Raw genomic sequence first — 27,764 nt, 5'->3', positions numbered from 1 at the left:
AACTCCTTCCTTCCTGCCCTGGCCCTGTTTGGTTACCTGTTTCGGTTAAGAAGAAAATGAAAGTCCCAGCACACCGAATGCAGGAATTTCTGGTTGGAACAAATAAGTAAACACCCAACCCATGGCGTGGGCGGCCAGTTTAAACAACAAACTCATCTGCAACCCATGCAATAAGAACTCTGAAGGGCCTGGCCGGCGCTCCCCCCCAGGCCGGCGCTCCCCCTATGGCTCCCTCTCCACCACATCAGTACACTACTGTCTGTGGGTTGTATCAAGTTCCATTTGCCAGGATCAGATCCTGGGGCCTGCCACCACCCTGTGCTGCCCACATGTGCTGGGACTGATCCCTAGAGGGCAGATTAGCATTGCCCCTGCCTAGCCATGCACATGGGGTTTGGGTGCCTGATTCATCATGCAGGACCTGGATGTCTCCATTGATACAGGAATTTGTCAGTGTAGAAGTTGTGCTACCACTCTTCCACCACCAAATTTCCAGATGAGTGGGGAGACCTATGGACTAGATGACATAGGGCTGTGGGACAGATCTGTCCTGTGGGATGGGGGTTGAGCACCCTAGTTATAAAGTGGATGGTGTTTAAGCAAGAAGTAGTGGGTATCAGGTCTTTCTTATGTTCCCAGCACACAGCTAGTGAAGCGAGACAGTGCGGGTGCATACCTATTTCATCCACAAGTGCGGGGCAGGCAGGAAGGTTGCAGCTCAGACACTATTGAACTACATTAATTGTAACTGGTCTTGTCTGAGGAAGTCCCAAAGTGATTAGAAAAATACTGTTATATCTGTACTGTACACAGGACCTCAGGCACTTAATGAAATGCATACCATGGATGAATGTAAGATTTTTACTTGTGCTGAGGTGCATCATATTTTCATAGTTGTTTTATAGTTGGTAGGGCTGGAAGGGACCTGAGCAGATCATCAAGTCCAACCCCCCTGCCATGGGCAGGAAAGAATTCTGGGATCAAACGACCCCGGCAAGGTGTCTATCTAGCCTCCTCTTAAAGACCCCCAGGGTAGAAGTGAGCACCACTTCCCTTGGAAGTTGGTTCCAGATCCTAGCCGCCCTGACTGTGAAGTAGTGCTTCCTGATGTCTAGCCTGAATCTATTCTCAGTAAACTTGTGGCTATTATTCCTAGTTACTCCTGGTAGTGCTCAGAGGAACAGGGATTCTCCCCTTCCCTGCTGATCCACCCTGATAAGTTTATAGGCGGCCACCAGATCCCCTCTCAGCCTTCTCTTGTGAAGGCTGAACAGGTTCAGGTCCCGTAGCCTGTCCTCGTAGGGCCTGCCCTCTTGCCCCCTGACCATGCGAGTGGCCCTCCTTTGGACCCTCTCAATGCTGTCCACATCCCTCTTGAAGTGCAGCGCCCAGAACTGGACACAGTACTCCAACTGCGGCCTGACCAATGTCACATAGAAAGGGAGAATCACCTCCTTCGACTTGCTTGTGGTGCATCTGTGGATGCATGACAAGGTGCGGTTAGCCTTAGTGACCATGTCCTCACATTGGCAGCCCATGTTCATCTTGGAATCAGTAATGACTCCAGGATCCTTTTCTGCCTCTGTGCTGATGAGAAGGGAATTCCCTAGCCTATAGGTATCATCATATAAAAAACAACACCCATTTTTTCTCAAGTTAAAGAGAAAGTAAAATCTTTCCTAATATGCTAGCAAAGCAAAAAACAAATGTAACTTTATAGGAGTGCATACTAATTTGCTTGTTCATATGTACAGTTTTAAAAAAACACAACTAGTCACACTAGTTAAAATACTTTGTATTATTAGTCCCATAATCATTATAATTAAATGTATCTCTCTTATTCATATTCCTCATAGTGCAGCCAACACTTCACTTTTGGTCATTCCACGCCTCAATTAATGTTCATCCGAGCTAATATTACCACATCTTAGTTTAGTTTTCAGATACATGTGAAAAACAGTCTACTGGGCTGTGAAATAGAAGACAGAGATTGCCAGGCATAGCTAACAGACAGCACACTTTCAGAAGAAAAGTAGTTTGATTAGTGGTACATTAAGACCATTAAGAAGTAGAGAGAGTGATTAACACCTGTGCAGTGAAGATAGATTTGCAGGAATCAGGTAGATTACAGTGATCCATAAGTCAATCACTTCCAAAGCAGCCAGGTGTAACCACAGCAGAAGTGTGTTTTAGTTAATAAACCCAATACATTGTACTTGGAATGCATTGATGGAGCTGGTCTGTTGACTTTCTGAATAAAAGGGGATATTTTTCCAAGCTGTCTTTCAGGGGAAAATCACCTGCAAACTAAGCTTCCTTTGGGCACTAAACTTTGCAAAGATATTTTTATTTCTGGGAGATTTCCTCCAACTTCCTAATTCTGGTTAAAGTACAAAAAAATTAGAGGTAACAGCCTTTCGGTGCATCAGCCTTTCTAGAATAAGTTGAAGAGAGAAGCTGAGAATGATAATGAGGAAGAAGAAAATTAGCTTGGTCATCCAAGGTGTGTCAAAACAGGCCACAGTGTGGGTTAGAGGCAGGAGGAAGAGTTAGAATGTCTTTATATAGAGCCATAGCAAATAATGACAATTTCTTCCCCAGGTCTCATGAGCCAAGAAGTAAATACATTTACCAAAGAACCAAGTCAGCATAAGCCAGGTAAATAAATATACCAGTAGAGGGTTGAAGTAGGAAGAGATGGAGAAGCCTCCTTGACCCGTTAGTGTCATGGCTGCCTAGTTCACATAGTCCCTGAACATCCAGGTGGCCTCCCTCCAAATCTCCCATGGCTCTCTGCTACTTGGTCAGCTCTGTGCTGATTTAACAGGCTCCCTGTAATGTTGGGATTACATTGAAATAAACCTAGGAAGAAACCCCAAAATGGGACAGTCACAGACAGGATGGGGGAAGGAGAAAAGAGAAAGAGAGCACATCTCCACTGTGAGATTTACAGTGACTGGGCACTCTCTAATAGATTTACAGTGACTGGGCACTCTCTAATAGACTGGGCACTCTCTAATAGCCTCATTTGATATGGCAAGGTTTGTCTTGGTCCTGCATTTCCAAACCCTCCTGAATAACTTCTGAGCAGTAGTGTGGGGTCCAGCCAGTGGTGCAAAGGTTACAGCTGTCCTCACAAGGAGAGAGCCCCATTGGGACTGGAAGATATTCAGGTCTCAGATGAGTCCACAGGGTGCAGGTCTACACCTGCACCCTTAATGGTAAGGTAATTAACCTTCAGATCCCTAAGGAGGGTCTACACATGTCCACTCTTAATGCACCTTAATTATATCAATTTAGGGTGATCTGAGAGTAAATTTGATACCTGCACAAAGCAGCTATACAATTTACACTGGAGTAGTTAAGGCGCCTTAAGCCATGTGTAGACTTGACATGGCGCCTTAACGCTCTGTCCACTCCTCCAGGCTCAGTCAAACCCAGGAGGCTGGGTGCTGCTGGAGCCGCCATCAGGAAGAAGGGTAGCTGAAGACAGAGTGTGTCTCTGCCTCAGCACGGGATTGCTGGCCAGGCAATGCTGAGCCTGGAGGAGCTGACACTGCTTGCTTCCTTGCTGGACACTCCTGGGAGAGAGGCAGCCTGGGCATGCTGAGCACAGTGTGGGGTGGGGGAGTCCTGCCCAGTGCTAGAGCAGCACTGGAGAAAGCCCCGCTGGGCTGGAGCTCCACTGCACTGGAGCCGCGCTGGCTGGAAAAAGCAATGCAGCGCCAGGCACTGGGGTAGATTCAGCCCCAGCCTTCCTGCTCTCTGCAGGAGAACTGCAGCACCAGCTTCTAAGGCTAAGGGCACCTGAATTGAGGGGGGAAGGGCAGTAAGACATTGCCGGGCCAGGCAGACAGTAGTGGTAGCAACACCCCTGCTTCCCCCTGCTCTCCTCTGCTGCAGAGGGACTTAGAGCCTGGCCGTGTGGGGAGCAGCCTTGGGTGCTGACCAGGGCAGCCTGCAAAGGCATTCACCCAGCAAGCTGCGTTAAGGCACCTTAAGGCATCCGCATGTAGGCTTACTCCGCATTAATGCAGTTGTAGCCATGCCCAGTGTATCACAGAGGGTGCATCTACACTAGATGTTTACGACACAGCTGACTAATTAACTGCACAGTAAATATCTGCCCATCTACGCATCTACTCCTAGTAGGGTGCATAAAACTAACTCCACAGCAGGATAGTTTTGTAAAATACTCCCCACATGGCCTGCTGTGTCTTTTTTTGTTTTGTGCCCAGCAGTGCATGTGTAGACTCTGCCCCTGCTGGCTGGGTCACATTGTGGGGAGTTAGTTGGTAGGTAACCCCTGTGCTGAGGCACACTGCCCCAGCCACCCACACAGGAACACATGGAGGCCGGTTGGAGTACCACTGGGCTGGCAGGATGGGTCTCCTACCAGCCAGGACTGCTCTGACTGGGTTCAATGTGCTGTGCATGAATAAACTCTGAAGCTATACGCTCAGGAGTGTTTTGTTCCTGGATGCACCATTTGAACAAACACCGAGGAGCAAAAAAACTCCAGAGCAATTAGCCCCTGTGTTTATTCCTGCACTGTAATTGCATGTCTAGACATGCCCAGAGAGAGGAAACAGGAAGCAGTTCAGTGCTGTGGGGCTTAGTGTAGCTTAACAAGATTTCATTCAGCTGCTGAGCTCAGAGAGTGGAAGGGAAAGGAATATAATATGGGCATAGATTGAGAAGGGGAAGGGTTTCTTTCCCAGTTTTTCCTTCCTCAGATTTGTCCTCCTCTCTGCAGGTGGGAGGCATTGCTCCAGGGTCTGTGCCCTTGCAGTGGGAGCTGTGACAATCCTCCTCCTGGTTACAGGTGTGACGCTGATAATTGTATGTAAGTATTGCTGAAAATGCCACAAATGCTTTGATTTGTCATGTCCTTGTGGCTGGCATATGCCATTTAGGATTCCTTGTCCCCAGGTGGGATCTAATTCATGATACCCACAGCCCAGAGCAGCAGCTAGCTGATTTAATGATAAGTCCATCACTGTAAGACTCCATTACACAGCCCCTGGGTCTCATGCCTACCAACACACAGAGATAAATATCATAACTGATGTGAGACTTACAGGCTAAAAAAGTCATCAGGACAGCAAGCCCCCTCTGCAACTGCCACAGGTAAGCCAAGGACATGTCAGTCTGCTTCAAAAACAGGTCAGACAGCCTGTCTAATTTTGGTTTGGGGGAGACCCTGGTAGTAAATCAGCCCCTGCTGGGGAGATGGATTTATCAGGCTCAAATGTCTCACTCAGGTTGCTGCAGGCAGGAGCAGACTGTAGCAGCGACACCCAGACAAATGGTAACACACTTAGGGGTACAGATTGACCACAAGTCCAGGGCCAGACCTTTGTCTGCTCATCACTGTCTACCTGGCCAGGTGTTTAGGTATGCTCTGTACCCAGCTTGCTGAGGTGCATTAAAAAGCTAGCTACTCATTTTGGTGAGTCTTGGAAATGAGCTATTTGGAAAACTTGGCCCATTTTGTATCAATATATTAATCAGGGGCTAGGCTAGGGATGAGGGAGGCAAAGGTGAGGAGACCACATACCACCGGGATTTTCCCTGAAAGCAAATGCCCTCCGTGAACAGAACAGAACCTTCGGAAACATGAGCAGCCATTCAACATGGAGATTAAAGGCAGAATATTATTGACTTTACAAAGCCATGTGTCTTGGCACTTATACACGAATAGCGATTTTACTTCCTCTGCATTATGAACCAGTAGGGTGTACTCAAAGACTGAGCATATGCAGTAAATTACCATATTTACTCAAATATAAGATGAGGTCCCCCACAATCTTCACGGGAGGAAAAGTCCCTCATCTCACATTCACATGCAATGTGGAGGGGGCAGCAAGCCTCTGTTCTGGTTCCGACTCTAGTCCTGAGCCTGGGTTAGGGCCGACTCAGACTCACAGAAGCCTCTTGCCACTCCCCTCCAAGCCTTCCCTCCCACTCCTGGCAGGCACAGCTGGGCTCTGTCTCAGGCTGAAGTCACTCCTGGCACAGAGCACATGGAAACTTCTTCTCCTGCCCGGCCAATCAGCAGAGTGGACACTGCTGATACATAACCTGGCAGAGGCTAAGCTTCCACATGGTTTGCTCCTGGATGGAGCAGCCTGACCACCATCTGACAGTAAGAGAGGGGCGGCGGGGGGGGGGGACAGAAGAATCAGAAACTGAAGGGACCATGAGGAGAAGGCCATGGGATGGGGGAAGTCGTGGGGTGGTAGATGCAGAGAGTGGGGACAGCTGGGGGAGATGCGTGGTTGTGGGGCAATGGGGGTAGGGGGTGGTGCAGGTGGCATGGGGAAAGGAAGGCTACAGAGGAAAGAAGTGGGTGGGGCAGAGGGCAGGTTGGCCATCTGGTCACCCCCCAACACTTTTCCATGCTGTGGCAAGGCGTGGTGGGGATTCAAAAGCATCCTCCAAATCTTAGATTCTATATCTGCAAAATTATAATGAATGTATAAATGTTCCATGTTTAGAACCCAGCTACAGTTATCTCATACTTAAGAAATACAGTATCAGTTGCCTGAGCATGTATGAATGCCCATTGTAGATACATACTTGTGTGTAAGAATAAGCACATAGCCTAAGAATACGCACATAGCCAGCCATAAACCCATGACTAAGAGGTGTAGAGAGCCCTCACATGTTTTTGCCTCAATAGCTGAGTAATTAGGGCATGCATCCATTTGGACATGGACAAAGGCTCTAGGATCCTTTCACCTAGAGGAGGTTTGAAGATACATCTTTCTCTGACTTTCCAACGCAGTACTCTAAATACCATACCACAGGTCAGGCATGATTGAGATGCTTGTCCACTGCTCTTTGTTGTAGCTGGCCACTTGGACAACCAAGACTGTGAGATATGTGGAGGCAAGGGGAAATGAGCACCCAACAAGCTGTGTGCCAAAGTAAGGCATATGGCAATCTGGGAGAGAGCACACCCTGTGTTCTAGCCTGGAGTCTTGTTCCCACTGGGGAAGAGAAATTCCCATTTCACTGGTCTTATTCCAGGTTATCCAATGAGTAGTAAAAGCAGGGATTAGTGCCTCAGTTTTAAGCAGAGCAGGGGGGGCAAGGGACTAGCCGTTGCATAACTTATGGTATGGTTGCTGGAAAACTGTGCTAAGAAATCAAAAAAATGCAGATTCAAGTCACCTCAGCGGGGGCCTGGAGAGCCTGGGGTTGCTGCTTCCAGGACAAGTGTGCCAGTTATGGCTGAAACATGGGAGAGCTGGCATTCTCTCGTGTATCATATTTCTGGGACTTCAAATCAGGTGTGTGCCTACATAGCCAGAAATGGAGCCAGCTGGTGTGTTTCCAAACCATAAAACTGGGGCCAAAGTTAGCCAGGTAGATGGCCATGTCAATGTGCAAAGGGAAATAGAATTTTACCCTATGTGTGCTTGTTATTTCCAGGTCTCCCAATGGCACAGGACCCATCTGAGCTACAAACAGATTCCAAAACCACCAAAGGTAAAGCAGATAAGTTTGCATTATTGGAAATTCAGTTTTCATGCTCAGGTGAAAACAGGTAATCAGCAGTGTGGACACTGCTGCATGGCCAAGCAATGGCTGAACCTCCCCATGCTATGTTCTGGGATGCAGTAGCCCAAGTAGCATCTGAAGGTAAGGGCCGGGGGGCGGGGAAGAAGAATCAGAAATTGAAGGGAGCATGAGGAGAAGGCCATGGGATGGGGGAAGTCGCAGGGTGGTAGATGCAGAGAGTGGGGACAGCTGGGGGAGAGGCATGGTTGTGGGGAGATGGGGGTAGGGGGTGGTTCAGGTGGCAGGGGGAAAGGAAGGCTACAGGGGAAAGAAGTGGGTGGGGCAGAGGGCAGGTTGGCCATCTGGTCACCCTCTAACACTGTTTTCCATGCTGTAGCAAGGCGTGGTGGGGATTCAAGACCATCCTCCAAATCTTAGATTCTATATCTGCAAAATTATAATGAATGTATGAATGTTCCATGTTTAGAACCCAGCTACAGTTATCTCATATTTAAGAAATACAGTAACAGTTGCCTGAGCATGTATGAATGCCCATTGTAGATACATACTTGTGTGTAAGAATAAGCACATAGACTAAGAATAAGCACATAGCCAGCCATAAACCCATGACTAAGAGGTGTAGAGAGCCCTCACATGTTTTTGCCTCAATAGCTGAGTAATTAGGGCATGCATCCATAACGACATGGACAAAGGCTCTAGGATCCCTTCACCTAGAGGAGGTTTGAAGCTGCATCTTTCTCTGACTTGCCAATGTAGTACTTTAAATACCATACTAAAGGTCAGGCATGATTGAGATACTTGTCCAGTGCTCCTTGTTGTAGCTGGCCACTTGGACAACCAAGACTGTGAGATATGTGGAGGCAAGGGGAAATGAGCACCCAACAAGCTGTGCGCCAAAGTAAGGCAGATGGCAATCTGGGAGAAAGCACAACTTGTGTTCTAGCCTAGAGATTTGTTCCCATTTGGGAAAAGAAATTCCCATTTCACTGGTCTTATTCCAGGTTATCCAATGAGTAGTAAAAGCAGGGAGTAGTGCCTCAGTTTCAAGCAGCGCAGAGTGGGGCAGGGACTAGCCATTGCATAACTTATGGTATGGTTGCTGGAGAACTGTGCTAAGAAATCCAAAAAATGCAGGTTCAAGTCACTTCAGCAGGAGCCTGGAGAACCTGGGGTTGTTGCTTCCAGGACAAGTGTACCAGTTATGGCTGAAACATGGGAGAGCTGGCATTCTCCCATGTATCAAGTTTCTGGAACTTCAAATCAGGTGCGTGCCTACATAGCCACAACTAGAACCAGCTGGTGTGTTTCCAAAGCATAAATCTGGGGCCAAAGTTAGCCAGGTAGATGGCCATGTCAATGTGCAAAGGGAAATAGAATTTTACCCTATGTGTGCTTGTTATTTCCAGATCTCTCAATGGCACATGACCCGTCTGAGCTACAAACAGTTTCCAAAACCACCAAAGGTAAAACAGATAAGTTTGCATTATTGCAAATTCAGTTTTCATGCTCAGGTGAAAACAGGTAATCAGCAGTGTGGACACTGCTGCATGGCCAAGCAAGGGCAGAGCTTCCCCATGCTGTGTTCTGGGTTGGAATAGCCCAAGTAGCATCTGACAGTAAGGGGTGAGGGGAGGCAAAAATTGCATGGTGCCTGAGGAGAATGAGAAGAAGCTTGGGGAGTTGGGGGAGGAGTAGAGCCTGTGGGGAGCTGGGGGTTGGAGGGTGCAGGTGGCAGTGAGGAAGGAAGTCTGTAGGGGGAAGAAGTGGGGAGGGGCAGAAGGCAAGGGGCCACCTGACTATCCTCCAACCACTGCTTTCTCTGTTGTAGAAGTGGGGAGGGCAGGATTCAAGACAACTTTCCAAATCTTAGTGCATCTATACAAGTGCTGGACATCTGCTTCAACATGTGCTAATTAGTTTGCATCAGAGCGGACTCTGTTGACTGAGTCCGCCAGAGAGTGCTCATTCTCACACTCCAGCAGCCTCTGTGTCACATGTATTCAACATCCCTGAGCTTAAAGATAGTGGTGGGAACACTTTAACTAAAACTCATTGAACAACCTTTAGTTAAAGTGCCCCCACCCCACCCTTTTGAAGCTTGGGGTATGAATACACATGATACTGTAGCCCAGGGCCATGGCGGGGAGTTATTTTGGCTGGAGGGTTGCTTAACGAGTTTTGGTGAGCTGCTGAGGGCTGCAAGGGTAGCCTGCCCCTTGACACCCTTGACAGCCCTGCAACCCTGACAAGTGCCACACCCCATGGCCGCAATCTTGGGCCCAGAAGTCCCATCCCCTAAACCCTGACTTTTGCCACCAGAAGTCCCTCCCCTTCCCCTGGCAGTACTCTGTTTGGTAAGGGGATTCGTTATCTTGGACCTTGAAAAAAACAAATTATATATTAAAAATAAAAAATCCACAATACATATTTTAATTTTATTTTTAAAATCTTTTGTCCTGATTTGTGCATGTTTGTGTTGTGTATATACAGGTGATTGCATAATAGTTGAAAATGAAGTCTTATTTTTGCATACTGTGGGTGGTGTGGAGGGGTGTGTGGGGGCATGTGTGGCTGTGTGTATATGTGGGATGTGGGGGTATGTGTAAATGTGGGTGAGTGGATATGGGGGATTGTGGGCAGTGTGTTTGTGGGGATGTGTGTGTGTGGGTATGGGGTTTGTGGGGTGTCTGGAGGAGAAGGTGGCTGGGTATGTGTGTGGGGGAGTGGGGGTGGGGTGTGCATGGGGTGGTGTGGGTGCTTGTAGCGGTGAGTGGGGCTCCCTCTAGAGGCACGCAGGTATGTGTGTGCGGGGGGCGGAGAGTGTGGGTGGGTGCAGCATTTGTGGGGTGTGTGACTGTGTGTGGGAGAGTGGGGTTTGTCGGGGAGGGTTTGTAGGCATGGTGGGGTGTGCATGGGAGTTCCCCTAGACATGCCCCCTGAGCTGGTTAGCACAGCCCCCGTCCCACAACATCCTGGAGCCTGTGCACCCTGTGGTGCCTCCCTACCACTGCCAGCAGCGGGCAGCCCAGCCGTGCCCCACACCTTCTCCAAACTTACTCCGGTGGGAACAGATCAACAGGAACCCGTGGCATAGCTCCGACCCAGCACACCCCGTACCTGCTGCAGACTCACCTGCTCATGCTGAACAGCAGCTGCAGCCTTGCTGGTCAGGCAGAAACTGTGGTTCAGCATGGAGGAAAAGCAGCCTCTCCCCCTCAGCACTGCCCGGCACTCCCAGCTACAGCCACATGGAGCCCGTGCTGCAGCTCCATCACTACCACCACCCCAGAAGCAGTGCAGAGGTAGCAGTGCACAGGAGCCGCAGGAAAGCCTGGGGCGGGCTCTGGCTGGCTGCAGCAGAGAGTGCTGGGCAGTGGTGATGGGGAGGGCTTACAGAAGCTGGGCTTGCTGCTTCCAGGACAAGTGTGCCAGTTATGGCTAAAACATGAGAGGGCTGTCATCCTCTTATGTATCAGTTTTCTGGAACATAAAATCGTGTGTGTCTGTGCATAGCTACTGCAGAGTAGGAGTTTTGAAGGGATGGAAGCCCAAGAAGGGTGGCTGTGCCTTAAGGAAACGATCCTTCGGGCACAAAGCAAGACGATCCCTGAGCGAGGCAAAAGAGGGAATGGGGCCAGGAGGCTTCCCTGGCTGACCAGAGAAATCCAGGGCAGCCTAAGGGACAAAAGAAGAGCACATAAAAAGTGGAAACAGGGAGAGATCACCAAAGATGAATATACCTCCTCTGCTCGTGCCTGTAGGGAGGCAGTTAGACAGGCCAAAGCTACCATGGAGCTGAGAATGGCAACCCAAGTAAAAGAAAACAAGAAATTGTTTTTTAGATATATAGGGAGTAAAAGGAAGACCCAGGGAGGAATAGGACCCCTGCTAAATGGGCAGAAACAATTGGTGACAGACAGGGGGGACAAGGCTGAACTCCTCAACGAGTTCTTTGCCTCAGTGTTCCTAAGCGAGGGGCACGACAAGTCTCTCACTGGGTTTGTAGAGAGGCAGCAGCAAGGTGCCAGACTACCATGCGTAGACCCTGAGATGGTGCAGAGTCACTTGGAAGAACTGGATGCCTTTAAGTCGGCAGGCCCGGATGAGCTCCATCCGAGGGTGCTGAAGGCACTGGCTGACATCATTGCAGAGCCACTGGCGGGAATATTTGAACGCTCGTGGTGCACGGGCCAAGTCCCAGAGGACTGGAAAAGGGCCAATGTGGTCCCCATTTTCAAAAAGGGGAGGAAGGAGGACCCGGGCAACTATAGGCCAGTCAGTCTCACCTCCATCCTTGGCAAAGTCTTTGAAAAAATTATCAAGGCTCACATTTGTGAGAGCCCGGCAGGGCAAATTATGCTGAGGGGAAACCAGCACGGGTTCGTGGCAGGCAGATCGTGCCTGACCAATCTAGTTTCTTTTTATGACCAGGTTACGAAACGCCTGGACACAGGAGGAGGGGTGGATGTCATATACTTAGACTTCAGGAAGGCCTTCGATACGGTATCCCACCCCATATTGGTGAACAAGTTAAGAGGCTGTGACTTGGATGACTACACAGTCCGGTGGGTGGCGAATTGGCTGGAGGGTCGCATCCAGAGAGTCGTGGTGGATGGGTCAGTTTCGACCTGGAAGGCTGTGGGCAGTAGGGTCCCGCAGGGTTCGGTCCTTGGACCGATACTCTTCAATGTCTTCATCAGTGACTTGGACGAGGGAGTGAAATGTACTCTGTCCAAGTTTGCAGATGACACAAAGCTATGGGGGGATGTAGACACGCCGGAGGGCAGGGAACAGCTGCAAGCAGATCTGGACAGGTTGGACAAGTGGGCAGAAAGCAACAGAATGCAGTTCAACAAGGAGAAATGCAAAGTGCTGCACCTAGGGAGGAAAAATGTCCAGCACACCTACAGCCTAGGAAATGACCTGCTGGGTGGCACAGAAGTGGAAAGGGATCTTGGAGTCCTAGTGGACTCCAAGATGAACATGAGTCGGCAGTGTGACGAAGCCATCAGAAAAGCCAATGGCACTTTATCGTGCATCAGCAGATGCATGACGAATAGGTCCAAGGAGGTGATACTTCCCCTCTATCGGGCGCTGGTCAGACCGCAGTTGGAGTACTGCGTGCAATTCTGGGCACCGCAATTCAAGAGGGATGTGGATAACCTGGAGAGGGTCCAGAGAAGGGCCACTCGTATGGTTAAGGGCCTACAGACCAAGCCCTACGAGGAGAAACTAGAGAAACTGGATCTTTTCAGCCTCCGCAAGAGAAGGTTGAGAGGCGACCTCGTGGCTGACTATAAGTTCATCACGGGGGCACAGAAGGGAATTGGTGAGTATTTATTCACCAAGGCGCCCCCGGGGGTTACAAGAAATAATGGCCACAAGCTAGCAGAGAGCAGATTTAGACTGGACATTAGGAAGAACTTCTTCACAGTTCGAGTGGCCAAGGTCTGGAACGGGCTCCCAAGGGAGGTGGTGCTCTCCCCTACCCTGGGGGTCTTCAAGAGGAGGTTAGATGAGCATCTAGCTGGGGTCATCTAGACCCAGCACTCTTTCCTGCTTATGCAGGGGGTCGGACTCGATGATCTTTTGAAGTCCCTTCCAACCCTAACATCTATGAATCTATGAAATGTACCCACCGCGTGTCCATCCAGAGCATAAAGTCTTGGCTAAGAATGGCCAGGTACATGCTTAGAAGACATGCCCCAAAACTGCCATTTTTATGTGCAAAGAGAAATTAAATTCCACCCTATATGTTTTCGTTATTTTCAAGCCTCCCAACTTCACAAGGGACATCTGAGGTAAAAACAGTCTCCAAAACCTCCAAAGGTAAAACAAATAAGCCCATGTCACTGAAAATTCAGTTTCCGTGCTCATATAAGAGTCTGCTTAGTTTAAGGAAAAAATGGCTAGGACAAGATCTCTGATCCCTGGTTCTGCTGGCCCAGCCTGGAGGTCCCCAGTGCCTGATGAACAGACTCTGCAGTTCTGTCTTCTCTAGGGCTTCTGCTGGGACCAGAAATGGGAGCCTGGTCTGCTCACCCGACTTGCGGGTACCAGAGTCAGTGGCTGAAAGACATTTGTATCTGTGAATGTGAAGAAAACCTTCCCATTTGTCTTTTGTAGACTGAGACAGCATCGTTAGACTTGCAGATATCATTACAATAACCCCTACATTCAGGGGCACATCACTTCTCAATACACGACCCATGAACTGGATGTTTTTGTGATTCTTAATTTCTTTTCATTTGGGCAATTTCAGAAAAGGTCCTTTGCCATTTTCAAATATCTGAATAGAGCAAGAAAAAGGGATTTTTTCCTGCTATGGCTTTTTCCAGATATGCATTTGTTCTCAAAACAGCTGCTTACTGAAAGAGTGGACATGGTGTCTCATTGGTCAAGCCCCAGAGCGTTGGCTCCATGGAACAGACTAATACTATGACATAGCCCTGATGGTTTGAACTGGAGCTATACAGTAACCAATGATACTGTGTCCCATGGCCCTTGAGCCACTGTCCCATATTTCCTCCATCTCAGGTTCGCACCCAGTACCTAGCAAAGGCAGGAAATGTTCCTTTTGGTGCACTGCAGCTATCAGTGGCCTCTGTATGGCCATATCATGCCCCTGGTGCTCACTGCATCTGCACACTTAGAAAGACTCCAGCTACCAAACCTTCCTCCCCAACCTCCCAAGCAGTTGCCTGGGGACTATGCAGAGAAGCAGCTGGCTCTAAGGGCCACTTCAGTCCAGCCACAACTGTCATGCTGGTCTTTGGTTCCTCCACAGAACATCCTCTGCTGGTGTTAGCCACCCTGGCCCCTGGAGATCCCTGCTGCTCCACTGAGGGTGGAAACAGACATTGTCTGAAATTTTTATGGCAGCACAGATGCTGAGCAAATAGACATCAGTACCCTTTGTTGCACCACACAACTGGAAATCAGTGGTGAAACAATAGGCAGTAATAGACTCTCCCACTTTACTGTGGCAGATGTGTATTACCTTGTGGTGCATTACCTGCTCAGCCAGCCCTGCAGATCTGGCTGGGCAGGGAAATCTCTGCTTTCCCTACCTGCCTAGACCCACACCATTGGTCTGCCACAGTGGAGAAAACTGGGGAATGCAGGGAGATCACATTTCCCCTTGTCCTGCACCATCAAGGGACAAGAGGCAGTGCATGTTTCACCCAGTGACGTGGATCAGCTGTGCATGGACATATTGCAGCACAGCTGATCTGCTCCATTCTGCAAGGTCTGTTTCTTGCCTGCGAGTCCAGACAGGTGTCAGCTGTGTCTTCCACTCTTGTCTGAGAGATCTGCAAAGGGCACTGTCCTCACTGCTGTGTGATACAAGTGATTTTTCTGTACTTGTGTCCCCTCCTGCAGGCTGCCCCTCAGGGTGGACAGAAAACAGAAAGAGTTGCTACTTCTTTTCTGGAGATAAGGACAAGAAGACCTGGAATGCCAGCATGGAGGAATGTAAAAAGAATGGCTCCAAACTTGTAATTATCAACAGCAAAGATGAACTGGTAAGATGGTCACCCCATCCCTAATGCCTGGTGAGATAAATGGTAATGATCCGTTTTTTGCACTGGCATCTTCCAGTGCCCTCAGGTGTCTAACTCACAGCCAGACATGCTCATTCAGCTCTGGGTGGAGATCTGGGTGAGGGGGACACTACCACACCACAGTAAGAGCACTGTTGGCGGGGGGGCTCTGCTAAAGCAAGAAAATGGTTCTCATCCCAAAAGAGGAAGGTCCATGTAGGGATTCAGAGGATCTTTGCTGGACTAACAAACCTGGGATAATTACATAGGTATAACTAATAACACTTTCCTGTCTCAACAACCCCTAAGCCAGAGGCCCTGGGGACAGATCTTCTGGAAATGGGGATAGGACCAGTGAGAGGCTCTGCCAGTGCTCTTTGAGCCACAAACCTTTACAGACCCCTTTAGCTCCAGCCTGACCCCACTCCCATATTGGCCCTTACTCCCTGATTGGTGGTGTGGTACCCTCCACCCCAAAACGGGGAGGGACTGTCTCTGGGGAAGGGAGAATTTTCTGGCCATGACATCTGTTTTCATTTCCCTTCTAGGACTTTCTCAAAGGAATGTCAAAGGGTGGCTACTATTTCCTTGGCCTGACATACTCCAACACCAAAGGGAAATGGAATTGGATAGATGACACAGAGCTCAATACAGACATGTAGGTGCATTTCTGCTTATCCTTAGCTGCAGGGAACATCAAGGAGCCTGTATGTGAAGATTGCAGAGCCAGCCACAGCTGTACAGCCCCCAGGCTGGGATTCCCCTGCTAGTGCTGGCTTAAGAGCATCTTGCCTATCTTCAGGCAAGGAGAGGAGTCCATGTGGGGCATAACTCTGAGACTGTTCTTGTGGAGTGGTGGGAGTCTGTAGCAGACAGGTGGTGGCAGTGAGCAATTCAGTTATGAGGCACACTGGGTTTGTGATACCCAAGAGGACTGCATGGTGACCTGCCTTCTGGGTACAAAGGTAGTGGACCTTGCAGGACGTATAGGTAGGCTGCTAGGGCTGGGAAGAAGCTGATGATTGTAGTCCATGTGGATACCAATGATGTGGGTAAGGGAAGCAGAGAGGTCTTGGAAGCTAAATTTATGCTGCTAGGTTGGAAGTTGAAGCCCATGTTCCCTATGGAAGCATTCTCTGAAATGCCTCCAGTGCCCCGTGCAGGGCCATGTAGACAGGCAGAGCTCCAGCGCATCAATGCGTAGCTGAGACACTGGTGTAAAGAGGAAGGGTTTAGGTCTATTAGGAACTGGGGGACCTTTTGAAACAGGAGGATTGTGTACAGAAGGGATGGTTTCCACCTGAGCCACAATGGTACTAAACTGCTAGTATGTAACGTTTAAAAAGTGGTAGGGCATGCTTTAAAGGAAAAGCAGGGGGTGAGGGGGAAGTTGACAGGTGCAGAACAGCACACGGTTCAGACTGAAACACCCTATAGGGATAAGAAACACTGTGAAGACAACACAAGAAAACAGCTCTAATGAGTAAAAAGTTACACGGAAGTACCTAGGGTTACCATACATCGGACTTTTCCCAGACATGTCCTCTTTTTCAGTCCTCCCATCTCCATCCAGTCATTAAAAAAAAAAAAATCAACAAATGTCCAGGATTTTGGTCACTTCAACATTCAAGTTTTTTCCCAACACTTCCCAATCTGCCCTAGCAAGGAACTGCTTGGGGCTGGAGGGAGCAGGGAGAGAGAGAGAGAGAGAGAGAGAGAGAGAGAAAGAGAGAGAGAGCAGAGGTTGGTGCTGCCAATGCTAGGGGAAGGCGTCTGGATGCTGGGTCTGCAGCAGGGTGGGGGAGGTGTCTGCCCCTCCTGCAGGGGACAGTTAGAGAAAGCAGTTGTGGGGGGGCACTTCAGGGCCATCAGGGAGCTTCATTGGCCAGCTGGCAGCACCAGAACCAGTGCCCTTCCTCACAGGGGCATGGCAGCTTGGAGATGCTGCGGGGCTAGGAGGAGCAGGGGGCTGCAGGTCAGGAGTGAAGGGCACTGGCAGGCTGGGGGTGCTGTGGCTTGGGAGTGAGGGGTGCCAGGAGTGTGGGGGACTGTGCGTTGGGAGCACAGGGCACAGGCTGTGCCAGGGGGCTGCGGGTTGGGTGTGAGGGGCATCAGTGGAGACAGAGGGGCTGCAGGTTGGGAGCAAGGGGCAACAGCACGGTCTGGTGGATTGGGAGTGAGGGGCAGCAGCAGGGTGGGGGTGGGGGTGGGTCTATGGCTTGGGAGTGAGGGGCAGGGCACAGGCATATCACTGCCCCACCCCCAATCATATTTTGCTCCCCGCTTCTCCAACAGGTGTTGTCTTTTTGAAACTAGAAATATGGTAACCCTAAAAGTAACTAACCAGAGAACAAGAAAAACTACACATGCTTTTATACTAATGCTAGAAGTCTAGGAGGAAAGATGGGGAAGTTGAATGCTTAGCAGTAAATAACAATATTAACGTATTAGGTATCTCTGAAACATTGTAGAATGAGGAAAATCAATTGGATGCTGTAACAGCAGGATACAGATTATACAGGAACAAGAGAGTAGGTTGTACTGGTGGGGCACACTGAGACTGCATTGAATCAAATAGTGGAGGTTTTTCAATTGATAACTGAGGTACTGTAGAACCTTTGTGGACAGAAATCCTGGGTTTCAATAGAAAAAAGTACATCTAGGGATATACTATCCACCCCCCGCCCCCCAAACCAGGCTGACAGCAGAGAGCTAGAAATGCTAAGGGAGTTGAGAGAGGCTGTGACAGCAAAAAATGCAGTAAAAATGGGGGACTTTATTGGGGAGCAGTTAGTCCTGGAACCTACAGAAGGAAATGTCTTTAAGGACATTAGAAGCTGAAGACTTGCCAGGGAGCCTTAGAGCTCAGCTTCTCAGCTGAGCCTTTGGATGCTCAGGATGTAAAAGGGGCACTAGAGGATGACAAGACAGTTGCTGAAAAGCTAGAGCATTCGTTGCATCTGTTTCCACTGTGTAGCATGTTAGGAAAATTGCATCAACAGGTCCACTTTTCCCTAGGGACAAATCAGTGGAGTTCATCCTCACTGAGGTTTCAAGAAATGAGGTGCAAGAGAAAATTGATAAACTAACCAGTAGTAAATCACCAAGACCTGATAGCATTCGCCCTAGGGTCTTGAAGGAGCTCAGGTCGGAAATTGCCGAACTCCTAACTGTAGTATGCAACTTATCTCTAAAACAGACTCGGTACCAGAGGATTAAAGGATTGGCAATGTAACTCCCTTATTTAAGAAAGGCTCTAGAGGGAGTGCAGGGAACTGCAGGCCAGTGAACCTAACTTCTGTTCCTGGAAATAGGTAGAAACAATAATAAAATATAATTGTTCAGCACATGGATAAACGTGACTTGCTGGGGAGGAATCAATATGGCTTTGTCAAAGGGAAATCATGCCTCCCCAACTTGCTAGAATTTTTTGAGGGTGTCAATAAGCAGGTGAGGTGAGGTGATCTAGTTGACATAGTATAGTTGGACTTCCAAAAAGTCTTTGACCAGGTACCCCATCAGAAGCTGTAAACTAAGTTCAGTAGTTCAGGGATAACAGGGAACATCCACTAGAAGTTGGCTTCAAGATGAAAAACAAAGAGTGAGTATAAATTGCCAGTTTATAGGGTGGAAGGAAGGAAGCAGCAGGATCCCACAGGGATCTATACTGGGACCAGTGCTGTTTAATATATTCATAAATGATCTGGAAAAGGGAGTGAGCAGCAAGGTGCCCAAATCTGCAGATGACACAAAATGGTAAAGTGGTAAAGACCAAGGACTTACCACAAAGTGGTAAAGACCAAGGCTGACTGTGGATCTACAGAAGGATCTGACACTATTGAGCAAATGGGCAACCAAATGGCAGATGCAATGCAATGTAGATGGATATGAAGTGATGCACCTGGGCAAAAATAACCCAAACTATATGTACAGTATGATGGGCTCTCCATTAGCTGTTACCACACAAGAAAGAGATCTGAGAGTCATGGTGGACAATTCACTAAATCATCAGCTCAGTGCTCAGCACCTATCAAAAAGGCAAACAAAAAGTTAGGGATTTTTCAGGAGACAATTGTAAATTGAACAGGAAGTATCATCATGGCCCGTAACAGAGAACCCTAGCCCTGTTACCAGGAAGCAGGATGGACCCTTTAAATCCAGGACTTTCCAGGCGCAGTTGTCCAGTTGAGCAGGGGCTAAGGGTCGAGCCCTGCCAGCTGGTCAGTTGACCGGAAGGCAAAGGCCAAAGCCATATAAAGGTCAGGAGGAGAAGGCCAGGGGGCAGCAGAGAAGGGGAGTATGGAGAAGCTGTGGCAGCCTCCTCAGGAAGAATGTGACAAGCTGGGAGACAGAAGCACAATTGCATGTAAGCAGGCAGTATGCCTCTCCTACCTCTGTTTTCTTTATATGGCCACAGTGTCCTATTGTTTTCATGTAATGTTAAGTCCGGTTGTTGGAGAATGAGGCTGTAGGGGAGGAGGAGACCTCATTAGTGCCAAAGAGCACTGTAATAGAGGGCTGCACTAGGGGTGCGGTACTAGGACCACGAGCCCAGAGTCGCTTGAAGGGAAGCTAGGTGCCTTGGAGCCGGGTCCTAGTGGGTGGGCTTAGGTGAACAGCTCTAACTACAGAGAGAGGGGCAAAGCTGGGGGGGATGAGTCCCCAACAGCCTGGCACCACAGGGGCGCAATGTAGAAAGGCCAGTAGGCCTGGTGTCGTGGAAAGTATGAAATGGAGGGCTGTGAGCCCGAGCAGGTTAGAGAGCTGGAGTCTTGGAGTCAAGCCCTACCTAGTAGGTTTTGGCTGACAGGCCTAGCTAGAAAGAGAGGAAGTAAGCCCACACTGGCTGAGACCCCAACATAAGGAGAAAATTATGAAACATCTGAGTGGCATGGGGCACGTCCAGGGAAAATCGAAGTGTGCATCTTGCCTTTAAGGCAACAGCTCATTATGCTACAGGTGGTGAGCCTTAGGGCCCATCTTGAGAGCCTTTGGGTCAGCTTCCCCCTGTAAGAACCAAGTGGCATCAAGTCATGGCAGACGAGCAAAAGGGGGAAGCTGGTCCCCAGCGGAGGAGGAAAATATAGCAGGACTTCAAGGGTGCTCCACTCATCGACCTTTAAAAATGTCACCGGAGACGGCACCCTGTTACATGCCCCTTTATAAATCCATGCTATTTCTATACTGTGAAGACTATGCCCAGTTCTGGCCCCCACAATTGAAAAAGGTTATTGAAGAAGTAGGGAAGGCCCAGAGAAAGACAACAAGGATGATTAGTGGTAGGGAGGGGCTTCCATATGAGGAGAGACTAAAGAGGTTAGGTGTATACAGTTTAGAAAAAAGACACTTGAGGAGGAACATGATGAGGGTTTACAAAATACTGAAGGGTGAAAAAGATAGCAAATAGTGATTTATTATTTACTCTCCCTCACAACATAAGAACTAGGGGTCATATAATGAAATGGCTAGTAGTAAGTTTGAAACGAAAAGAAGGAAGTACTTTTTCACACAGCATGTAATTAAAATGTGGAGCACATTTGCACCAGATATTGTGGAAACTGTCAGTTTAACTAGATTCAAAAAGGGACTGGACAAATTATTTGAGGAAAGAGACATCAGTATCGGTTGAGCACGGGAGTTAGAGATACAGCCCCAGAGTCAAAACTTCCTAGACCTTAAAGTCTGGAGGCTGCAAGTCAAAGAAAAACAGTGGGAAAAACCTCTGATCATACACAGTTCACTCCTCCTTTCAGCATCCACTCTCTGCCATGGTATGACATAGGATCTTGGCAAGAAGGGCCTATGGTCTGACTCAGTAAATGCCAGTTCTTATGTCCTTATGTTCCTATGTCTGCTGGCAGTGACATTTGGCATTGGTCATCTTCAGTTTGGACAGGCCTGGAAATGGGGAGAAGACCCAGAATTTTCTGTAGATTGATTGAGGCAGAGGCATGTGTGCCTGGAGTGCATATCAGAATAGAGCTGGGTGCTGGGTAGTGGTTGTACAATGTGATCCTATCCCCTCATACAGAAAGGGCATCAGGCCAGGAATAGCTCTTGGAAGGGAAAGCCAGGGACTGTCAGGTGGGTTGGGACAATGGGGAAAGAGACCAATGAATGCTTCTGTGGAGCAGCTGGCCAGGACAAAAAAAAACAGTTGCACAGTGCCTGGGCCTATATCTCCCTGCAAGTGAACATCCATCACTTTGCATTGGACTTTAATACTGTAACACAGGAAAGAAATGGGACTAAAGAGAGGCTCTGTTTCTTTTCCTCTGCCTGTTCAGATTCAACATAGCGCAGGAGTACTCTGACTATTGCTGTGCTGTTGTGGGACACAACCGTGTAGCGAGTGCTGATTGCAATGGATCCTCATCAAGCAACTGTATGTGTGAGAAAGCTGTGGAATAATCCAGATGTTCCAGGAAGGGGAATATCCCCAGACAAAGGGAAAACTCACAAGGACTTCCCCCAGGCACATTCACTAATATACACGCAAACACACACATGCATAGGTGCCAGCTCCATCTCCTCCTCACATATTAGGATCAGAAACATGTGTAAACAGACTTTTCCACATTCACACATGTCATCCAAAGCAGCCCCTCCATGCACAGCCTCTCACAAGTGTATACACACAGACCTGTGGTCTCATCTGTGTGCAAGCACTATCATGCTTGCAAGTGTTTGAGCGTATTCTACAAAGGAGATGGCACAGCCACATGTGAGAGGGCTGTACACTTGTGCAGCCTATAGCCATGTTTTGCCTTAACCTAGAAGAAAGTATTCTTTGTGGTGTGTGGGAACATGAGTGTATATGCCCTTCTGCCCCATTGCCATGTTGGAATTACTGTGACCTCTCTCTCGTCCTCCCCACTCAGCTGTCACTCCATGATAGTAAAATGGTACTCAGGAGAATGGATGATTCTCTGAGCAGAGGTCATGCTGGCAGGGTCACCGGTCTTCTGCAGGGCTGCACCTGCCCTACACCATGCCCCTTTTCTCTCAGGCTGTTGGTTGTAAGTGTGAGATGCCCAGTACAGTCTCCTCTCAAGCTCAGCTGAGTTCTTTGCTCCACAGCTTCTCAGCATCTATTTCCTCTGGTCAAATCCCTCCTTAGCTTAACTAATCAGGTTACACTTTGCCCACCTTCTCTTCTCTCTCTTTCTCTCTTCGTTATCATCTCTATATCTTTCTTTGTGGAACTCAATGTTTCTGTAATTATTCCTGGATCAACTTATTTAATGCTTTCTTGTCTCTTCTAGTAGGGCTGTGCGAAGCTTAGGGTGGTGATTTGATTCAGAGGAGATTCAGCCAGATTCGGTGGCCGAATCTCCAAATCTGACTCAAATCAAGGGAGCAATTTAAAGGTCTGAATCGATTCAAGGCTCTTCAAATCTTGGGGAAAGATTCAGAGAGCTTTGATGATTCTGCAGTCCCTGATGTCTGCAGCCAGCTCTAAGCTAGTAAGTACTAGTGGAAGGGGAGGGCGGGCTGGGGGAGGGGTGAGGGGACCATGGGGGGACCCTTGCCAGCCCCCCCACTCCCCTAGATCTCCCAGCCCCCACTGACCCCCGCCCACTCCCCCAGCCCCCTGCATGGCTGCCCCCACCTGCCCCAGCTCCTGGTACTTTAAAAAAAAGCCCTGGATCACTGGGTGCTGCCGGGCGGGGGCCATCCTTGCTTCCCCCTACTAGCCCATGCTGCATGGGGGGCTCTGCCAAGGGGTTCCCCACCCAGGCCAGCTCCAGCCCTTTAAGAAAAAAACAAGGGAAGCCCCAGGACTCTGCTTCTGGTGCAGCCTCGGGGCTTCGGGGGCTTGTGGAAGAGCCCCCCATATGGTATGTGGCACCCATGGAGAGCTGGGGGAGTGGGGGGGGGTCATGGGGCTTGTGCAGAGCCCCCCATGCTGTGTGGGGCAGTTGGGGGCAGCAGCAATTGCCCCCCAACCTGGCAGCACCCACTGAGTTGGGGCTTTTTCTTTTTCCAAATTGCTGAGAGCTGGGGCAGGTGGGAGAGCCATTGTATCGCTGGGGGCGATGGGCCTGGCTGATTCGGAGACTCCGACATTCAGCAGCAGCCAAATCTCTGAATTAGATTTGGCCAGATCAAATCAGGACAGTGATTCGAATCACCAAATCGAATCCCTGGCCCCCGAATCGGCCGAATCTGAATCCAAAGCTAATACTAGCCTGTTCACACAAGCCTAACTTCTAGCCTTAATTCAGACCTTACAGACTGAATTGGTTTGAAGACCCCAGGTGCAGGGTATAAGGCCCTGTTTCACCATAAATCAAATACTAGTGGGATCCTACTCCCCAGGTGTCTCTCATTGACCGAGGAACAATAACTCAACAGGGGGATTTCCTATTCCCAGCCTCCACTGCTTCCAGTTCCTTAACAAAGAGGATTTGATCACTCTTGTTTCTTTAAGTTTGATGGCTCATTTAGGCTGTTACCATCTAGTTTTAGCTCTGCTTTTCTTTTCTTCAGCATGCTGTGTGAATCCCTTCTTTGCTCTAGCCACCTCAGTTTCCCTCTAGGCTCCACTCCTCTCAGTGGGTCCATCCTCTCCCTCATCCCAGTCTGTCCCTGCTAACTATCCCGTGAGGTATCCCCCACTCCATCCTGGCTCTGGGGGCAGTGGGGATGACCCACACTACCCCGCTGTCTGCAGGTACTTTTCTCTCTGGAAGAGCAGAGGTGTTCTTTGCTTGTGGCTTGCCTGGGTCTCAATGACTGATGAGGGATCAGCTGACTGAGCTTTCATCTCTGCTGGTCTTCACACCTCCTGGTCCAACTGAGCGGCCCCTGCTCTGGGAGATGTCAAACTCTGCGTCTCTCTTTGAGATCTTCCTTTAAACTGCCCAGTCTTCTTTCTGAGCCAATCAGTGCAGAATCCCTGGGGCACGTGCTCTCATGCCTCTGGGTCCTGCCTGTTTCCTGGGTTTTCCCCGGACCTTTTCCTCTAGCGTGCTGGGGACATGTTGCTCGCTCAGACCCATCTAAGTAAGTTTTCTGTTAGTGCAGCCAGCTGTCCAGGGGTATAGCAAGGGCTTGGTCCCAGCCTCAGCTACAGGGACTTGAAGACAAAGAGGTCCCTGAGAAGCAGAACCTGTTTCCCAGCCAGGCCCTGGGCATTTATCCTAGCAGGGACAGGAGGAATCAGGGCCAGTGACACTCAGCCCATCACCACCCAGCCACACTCCATACAAGCCCGCCAGCCTGCATCCACCAGCCCTGAAGATGTGCACAATGGCAGTAAGCGTGCATGCCTCACATAGGAAGTGTTCTAGCACATGGGTGTGATCCACTGGTATCTAATTATGCTTTTGCTCTGGGTGGCCACTGTTACAGACAGATGTGAGGAAATGCTAGCCCTGCCAGCCCCATCCCTTGCCCTGACAAGGCAGCAGAACCAAGGTTTGCATGAAAAACTACTGTCTGCTCATTCCTCTTGGACACATGTGCCTGCCTTCTGCCTTGCCAGACTCTGAAAGGAGAGGAACACCATGGAGCACCACCAGGATCAGAATGTGGAGTGTGGAGAAGGACATGATTCAGGGACTGGAAGAGGAGAATGTGATGGCCAGTGCCAAGGTGGGACTTGGCAATCAAGGGCCTGGTCTGAGGCAGTATCCCATGGGTGCAGCAAGCCCAAAGATTTTTTCCTGAAAACTGACCAGCAGTCAAGCATGGTGGAGTCAATTAACCTCATTGTAAGAGAGTCCCTAGCACTCATGGGCTCAGTGAGAAGAGTCGGACCCAGAACTCCCTCCACAGTGTGTTCCATGGACAAACGTGTAAGTGGATGCCCGTATATACAGGCCTCACTTGGGGTTTCAAGAGCATGATGGTACACTGTGCATCACTAGTGGCAGGCAGGTGCTCACAGCCTGGCAAAGTGTCTCCCCCCCATGGAAGCTCAGTGGCCAAGCATTAACACTGCCAGCAAAGACTTCATCCCCAAGAATCCTGTCCTCTTCCATTTCTGCAGGAACATTGTGAGCAGCGAAGAGCATCAACGGCAAGGTGCATCTGGTGGGATCCCTTTAGCATTTCTCACTGCCTGGCCACCAGATGGGCAGCCTCAAGTTCCACAACAGCATATTGCTGTGCTGCCTGCCTGCCTCCCTGCCCCGCCACCCCCCGCCCCGACCCCACACATACGTGGGGTACTGCAGTAAGCACTCCAAACACCCAGAACCCAGCACCCAACCTGAGCTGATAGCATCCACCTCTTCAGGGAGCCAGAACAACTTTGGGACAGGACCAGCTACCACCAGAATCTCCAAAACTGGGAAGAGGCTCTGACAAAGATATCCCAGGAGTCATGAAGGGGGCCAGGTACTCTCTGAATGTGGTGATGGAAAGGTGACCCCATGTTACATTTCTCACCCTCCAAGGTCAGTACATGCTACCTCAAAAACCGCAAGGTCAAGTGTTTTATCAGTTGTCATGTACCTTGTGAATATGAGGGCAGGCAGGGAAGGAGCAAGGAGGAGTTGTTGTGGGACTCCTCCAAGCAGCACACCTGGCTACAGCAGGCCTGGAGGGAGCTAGGATAGTACCACCACTAGGAACGTGGGCTTCTTTCTGGAAGCTCTGACCAGCCAGTCATGCATGGTGGAGTCAACAAATCAGCCCCATCACTCAGGTTTTGCCCACACTGCAGCTACCCCGCTTAACCTCTTATTGTGTTCCTCCCCACCCGTGCTGCTGAACACCTCATTCAGGGGATCCCGGTGTCCACACTGCAGCATCACCAGTCACAGCTACTCCTCCATGGACATAAAGCACAGCACCTCCTGGGAACCACACTGCTTTGACTTCTCCAACCCCCACATACACCTGAATCCCTTTCACTCCTTCCCTCTAAGGACCTGACCCTATAATGGACTGGAAGACATTCCCTGGCAGCTCCAACAGCAAGAAGAGAAGTGCTGAAGGGCCCCCAGGACCACTTCTTTAGCCTGATATGCGTAGATAGTTGCGAAAGTATGTACCGTTCCTCTCCATTTCCTTTGGACCTTAGGTATTTGGTGCAGTCTCTTACAACCATGCTGTTAAGCTCTACTATGTGGCAGTTTTCCTGCTGTTTCCTCTTGAAGGCTGCCTGTGATTGTATTGATCCACTTTCTCCTGTGACCAAAATAAAAGGTCTCTTAAAAAACAAAACACAACCAAAAAACCTGTTAATGTTTATTTTATGCAGCTCATGGCATTTATTGGATGAGTATTTCATCCTGATCTCTCATAAAATGGAAGGGAACAGACCAAAGATATCTGTAGTACCACATTCATAACAGAAGAATCCAAGTTTGAGCTGCTAGTAACTCTGGAAAGAGGCAGACACATGAAGACATCCGTTAAGTAAGGTCAGACTTGCTAGTAGTCAGGGCTGGGATGTAAGCAGTCAGTCTTGGGGGCCACTCCAAGATCCAGATTACTAGAATGGGAGGCGGGAATAGGCGGGAACCAGGTGAGAGAGAGCAAGCAGAGTCCAGGGACAAGCTGGGTCAGGAAACCAGGAGGTCAAGAGGTTTGCAAAGTTTATAAGCAAGTTGAGTCATGAAACCAGTAGCTCAGAAAGCAGGGGATGCTACCAGAGGTGCAGTCTTAGGTCAAGGAGAGTTCTGTTGCTGGGGCACTTCTCATGCCCTTCTCTGGTCTTATACGTAGGTGGTCTAGTGTCAGGTGTCAAGAGCTAGTTGCTTGAATACAGAGAGTGGGCGGGGATGTGAACACCAATTGAGGCTTTAGGCAGTCTCTGGGAGCAGCAGCAGGGTAGTGGGTTCGGGTAGATGCCTTTGTTGGTCAGACCAAGGCCTTGGTTCAAGGCTGCAGGCCTGACACTAGAAAGGCAGAGAAAAAAGCACAATGGTAGGATGTAGAACATTCCTGCCGCCCCCCGCCACCCCAGTTCTCCAGAGTAGATGCGATGCAAGTTGCTTTTCATGGGCCCAGCAGTGTACAGGTATATGCTTCATTGAGTCAGTGGCCCTGGCCTCCAGGAAGAGATGTCCCTGCCAGTAGTCACTATTCAGGGGTGCGGCCTCCACCACCCTGTCACTGGTAAATGAGCAGTTGTCTCCTAGGACCTGTGTGCCAGTGTTTGCAGTGTATGTCACTGTGTGCAGTGGGTTGCCCGGCATAAGGCAAGGGAAGCTTACACCTCTGACATCAGTGCTGGGACAAACATCCCCTGCCAATGAGGGCAAACAAGGGAAATGGGTGTAGGTTCATGAGCTGGGCACCATGATAGACTATCCCACTTCAGCATGCATGAATCCCTTGTCAGGGTCTCTCACACCTGGTAGCATGGCAGAAAAAAAAACATTTTCTTCACCTAGGGTGAGGCCTGACAGGATTTATGCTCCTGGGTGTAATCCTATTTCACCCTGCTCAATCCCATGCCAAACCATGAATGCAGAAGGTGTGTGGGTCCTTCTGCTTTCAGTGGTGTAGTCTTAAAGCTAAGATGACAGTAAGTTACAAATGCAGATGTATGCATAGCATCCTACAGGAGTAAGGCTCAAAGGGACCACCATAGGTCATCCAGTGCAACCCCCTGCCTAAGGAAGGATCATCCTTATCTTAAATATCCTATACATCTCCATTGTCTAACCTATCAGCCACACTGACAAAAACCGAAGACACAATTCCCTAACCTACTTCAGGTAAAGAAGG

The 27,764-nt window shown here is 49.4% G+C and overlaps 1 protein-coding gene across 1 annotated transcript in view; it reads left to right on the top strand.

Moving 5' to 3' along the window:
- The window catches only part of LOC106737846 (C-type lectin domain family 5 member A), a 31,949-nt gene extending 5,702 nt beyond the window's left edge, over positions 1 to 26,247 (top strand). The window contains exons 3-9 of the mRNA XM_059726787.1: positions 2,602 to 2,658; positions 4,757 to 4,846; positions 7,441 to 7,497; positions 8,937 to 8,993; positions 14,914 to 15,056; positions 15,623 to 15,732; positions 21,362 to 26,247. Of these exons, the coding sequence (XP_059582770.1) occupies positions 2,602 to 2,658; positions 4,757 to 4,846; positions 7,441 to 7,497; positions 8,937 to 8,993; positions 14,914 to 15,056; positions 15,623 to 15,732; positions 21,362 to 21,485 (638 nt within the window). The 3' untranslated portion in view covers positions 21,486 to 26,247. The remainder of the gene's footprint in view (positions 1 to 2,601; positions 2,659 to 4,756; positions 4,847 to 7,440; positions 7,498 to 8,936; positions 8,994 to 14,913; positions 15,057 to 15,622; positions 15,733 to 21,361) is intronic.
- Positions 26,248 to 27,764: the final 1,517 nt, after the last annotated feature.

This window comes from Alligator mississippiensis, chromosome 4 (genome assembly GCF_030867095.1).
Source record: "Alligator mississippiensis isolate rAllMis1 chromosome 4, rAllMis1, whole genome shotgun sequence".
Classification (NCBI taxonomy): domain Eukaryota; kingdom Metazoa; phylum Chordata; order Crocodylia; family Alligatoridae; genus Alligator; species Alligator mississippiensis.
The sequence above is the reverse complement of the archived record's forward strand: the minus strand, read 5'-3'. Positions and strand labels throughout refer to the sequence as shown.